The sequence below is a fragment of the Papaver somniferum genome, chromosome 9 (assembly GCF_003573695.1).
Source record: "Papaver somniferum cultivar HN1 chromosome 9, ASM357369v1, whole genome shotgun sequence".
Lineage (NCBI taxonomy): Eukaryota > Viridiplantae > Streptophyta > Magnoliopsida > Ranunculales > Papaveraceae > Papaver > Papaver somniferum.
This window is the reverse complement of record NC_039366.1, coordinates 85,393,818-85,397,323: the sequence shown is the minus strand read 5'-3', so window position 1 is coordinate 85,397,323 and position 3,506 is coordinate 85,393,818. Positions and strand designations below refer to the sequence as shown.

General features: G+C 45.7%; 1 protein-coding gene across 1 annotated transcript; it reads left to right on the top strand.

The window, feature by feature from the left end:
- Positions 1 to 1,824: 1,824 nt before the first annotated feature.
- LOC113312231 lies at positions 1,825 to 3,506 on the top strand. Its single transcript, XM_026560987.1, has 3 exons — positions 1,825 to 1,951; positions 2,044 to 2,547; positions 2,650 to 3,506. Exons 1-3 carry the CDS (start codon positions 1,825 to 1,827, stop codon positions 3,504 to 3,506), a joined length of 1,488 nt encoding a protein of 495 aa, XP_026416772.1.

Genomic DNA, 3,506 nt, shown 5'->3' with positions numbered 1-3,506 from the left:
TGCGTTGGTGGAAAATTTATGTGAACTTTTACACCTTTCAAAAGACCAGCGAGCAGAAACATTTGCTGCTATCAATCAAATATCCCTAGACGCATGTTTGGTTCCCTCGCGATCAAAGACTCCAACATCAGAGATGTCCGTCAATAATATTACATTTACTGAGGACGACATGATGGCATAAGAAGGGCATAACAGGGCCCTACACGTCACTGCTCGCATCAAAGATTCAGAGTTCAAAAGGGCCCTCCACGTCACTCTCAGGATAGCCAAGGTGCGGCCAAGAAAAATCATACGTCAGTCTACCATGATGACTGATTTCGAAGGCAACCTAACCAACACGTATGGATACATCAACCTGAATCTGTCGGTAGGGCCAATCCAGTCAAAGATAAAATTCGAGGTAATTGAAAAGGAGCCAGACTACCACATGATACTGGGGAGACCATGGATCCATGATAACAAGATCATTCCTTCAACATATCACCAGTGTCTGAAGACCATGTTGAATGAAGAAGTTATTTGTATCCCGGCGTCGTTATCTCTTTATGCTCCTATCTGCGGTATGGAGATATTCGAACCAAGGGAAAATTCGCGGGACTCGTCATGCAGATTCCACTGCACTCCGCTCCCGACATGGACATCAATCGATGAAAAGGACAGACTCATGTCGCTGCACCAAGAGACGCGACCTCATATTCTCCCTCCAAAAGAAAAACACGTCGATCTCCCCTCATCAAGTGAAAGCATAACTCACACTCATACCAAGCGGGAGCGGGCTTTTATCGCAAGTCGTGACGAAAAGGGGAAAACCGTATATCGGCGCCGCTGTTAGCAATTATCAGGGAAGACTACCACCCAGTCTCTCCGCCCAATGGAATGCAATCACAGCAGTGATCCACAAGAGGAGGTGCCATACGCACCACAACAACTGCAGGAGGGAACCAACTCCACCATAGACGAACTCGAAGTCGTCAACATCGGAAGCGAGGAATCTCCACGGCCTATCTCCATCAGTTCAACTCTATGCGCTGACGAACGTGGAAAACTTGTGAACCTTCTTAAGGAATATCGAGATGTATTCGCGTGGACGTACGATGAGATGCCTGGCCTGGACGAGAAATTGGTCACACATCATCTACATGTAATACCCGGATCTAAGCCAGTCAAACAATCTTCAAATCAATTCAGACACGATATAGAAAAACAGATCAAAATTGAAGTTTAAAAACTATTAGCCGCTGGTTTCATCAAACCCATTCACCATCCCACCTGGTTAGCCAATGTGGTTCCAGTAAAAAAGAAGAGCAGCCAAATCAGGTGCTGCGTTGATTTTAGGGATCTGAACAAGTGCTGCCCCAAGGACGATTTTCCTCTCCCTAACATCGATATGCTGGTAGACGCCACCAGTGGACATGACATGTTCTCTTTCATGGACGGGTACAGTGGCTACAATCAAATAAAGATGTACGAGCACGATGCAAGTAAGACATCCTTTCGTACTCCTCTCGGAAACTTTTACTATACCGTGATGCCTTTCGGTTTAAAAAATATTGGTGCCGCCTACCAGCGCGCCATGATAGCAATTTCCCATGATATGATGCATAAACAAGTTGAGGACTACGTGAATGACATAGTGGTTAAATCCAAAACCCGGCAGCCCATACAGAAGTGCTGCGGAAGGTGTTTGAAAGGTGTCGTGAATACAAGTTAAAGATTAATCCTTTGAAATGTGCCTTTGGCGTCTCTTCAGGAAAATTTCTAGGTTTCCAAGTGACCGCCGAGGGAATCAAAGTCGACCCAGCCAAAACCCAAGCCATCCTCATGATGCCACCTCCACGAACTGTGAAAGAACTCCAGAGCTTCATGGGTAGGGTAAACTACATCCGACGTTTCATATCAGGTTTAGCTCAATTGGTTGCCTCGTTCACTCCCTTGCTGAAGAAAGGGGCAAGTTTTGTTTGGACGTCGCTGCATCAAGAGGCTTTTCGGAAGATTCAACAGATACTGTCATCTCCAAGCCATAATTGAAATCTCTTGTACAAGGAAGACCGTTATGTCTCTACACTGCTTTTAGTGATACTACTGTCGAAGCCCTCCTCGCCCAAGAAGATGGGGAAGGAACTGAGCACCCTATATATTACTTCAGTCGGAATTTGAGCGATGCTGAACTTAGATACCCTAAAGCAGAAAAAACGTTCCTAGATCTGATTCATTCCATTCAGAAGTTCAGGCATTATTTGCTTTCAAACAAAGTGGTGCTGATATCCAGGTATGATCCCGTGAAGTTGTTGCTTTCAAAACCAGCCCTGATAGGAAGGCCAGCCAAATGGCTCCTCCAAATGTCAGAGTTTGATATAACGTGTGCTTCCCTAGCTATCAAGGGACAAGCGGTCGCAGATTTACTCGCAGCTTTTCGGGGGGAAGGTACCACAGCACTGCACGAAGATCTTCTTGGAGAGTTTATGGAAGTCTCTTTTGCCAAGGAAGAGGCATGGATACTATTCTTCGATGGCTCCGCCACCCCTAGCAATAATACCGGAGGAGCAGGCGTGGTTCTAGTATCCCCAACCGGTGAAGTTTTCTCGCATTCCTTCAAGCTAGACTTTCACTGCACCAACAATTCAGCAGAACATGAAGCTTTTCTCATAGGGTTATCATTAGCCAAGCAAGCTGGAGCTACGCGTCTGGAAATATGGGGTGATTCTAAGTTGCTGGTTAACCAGATGAATGGAGTATATGCGCTAAAAGAGGTAACGCTGGCCCCGTATAGATCTGAAGCGCAAAAGCTGCTAAATTACTTCGCTGACGCAATCATAACGCATATTGGCCGTAATAACAACAAACATGCTGACTACCTAGCCAGATTAGCATCAAAGATGCAGTTCGAGGGTTTGGAAGAAACCTTGACAGTGAAGAGACGAACCATGGCATCAACATGGATTTCACGATCCAAGGAGACTGAAGCCAACGACTGGAGAACACCGATTATTCAAGAACTTAACATGTCGCTTTCTCAAGGGAAAATCAGCCTCAAAACCTTACAAAACTTCTTCATGCTTCACGGGATGTTATATCATCGGAACCCAGATGGTTCCCTATCAAGATGCCTCGGAGATGAAGAGGCACATCAGCAGCTTAACCATATTCATAACGAAGTTTGTGGGCAAACGCTGGTAGTGACACTTTACTGTCGTCTGCAACGCCTTGGCTACTACTGGCCAGAAATGGAGACTCAATATCGTTTGCTCCAAGGATCTTGTTCCAATTTCCAAGCACCACCGCATCAAATTGAAGTTTTCAATGTTAACCACGCTGGGGACTGGCAGAAGCCGTACATCAGTTATCTTCGCGACGGCGTACTTCCTACCAGCAAGAGAGATGCAACCAGGGTAAAGCAAATATCTAAAAGATTCATACTTCACGAAGGAATCCTGTATCGTAAAAGCTTTGGGGGAGACTTATTACGATGCCTGGGCGAGGCAGAAATCCCAATCATGTTGAAATGA

Coding starts and splice junctions, on each gene's coding strand:
- LOC113312231 (XM_026560987.1), top strand. CDS start 1,825: ATGCCACCTCCACGAACTGTGAAAGAACTCCAGAGCTTCATGGGTAGG. Junction 1,952..2,043: donor CTTGCTGAAGAAAGGGGCAA/GTTTTGTTTGGA, acceptor CTCTTGTACAAG/GAAGACCGTTATGTCTCTAC. Junction 2,548..2,649: donor CAATAATACCGGAGGAGCAG/GCGTGGTTCTAG, acceptor CTTTTCTCATAG/GGTTATCATTAGCCAAGCAA.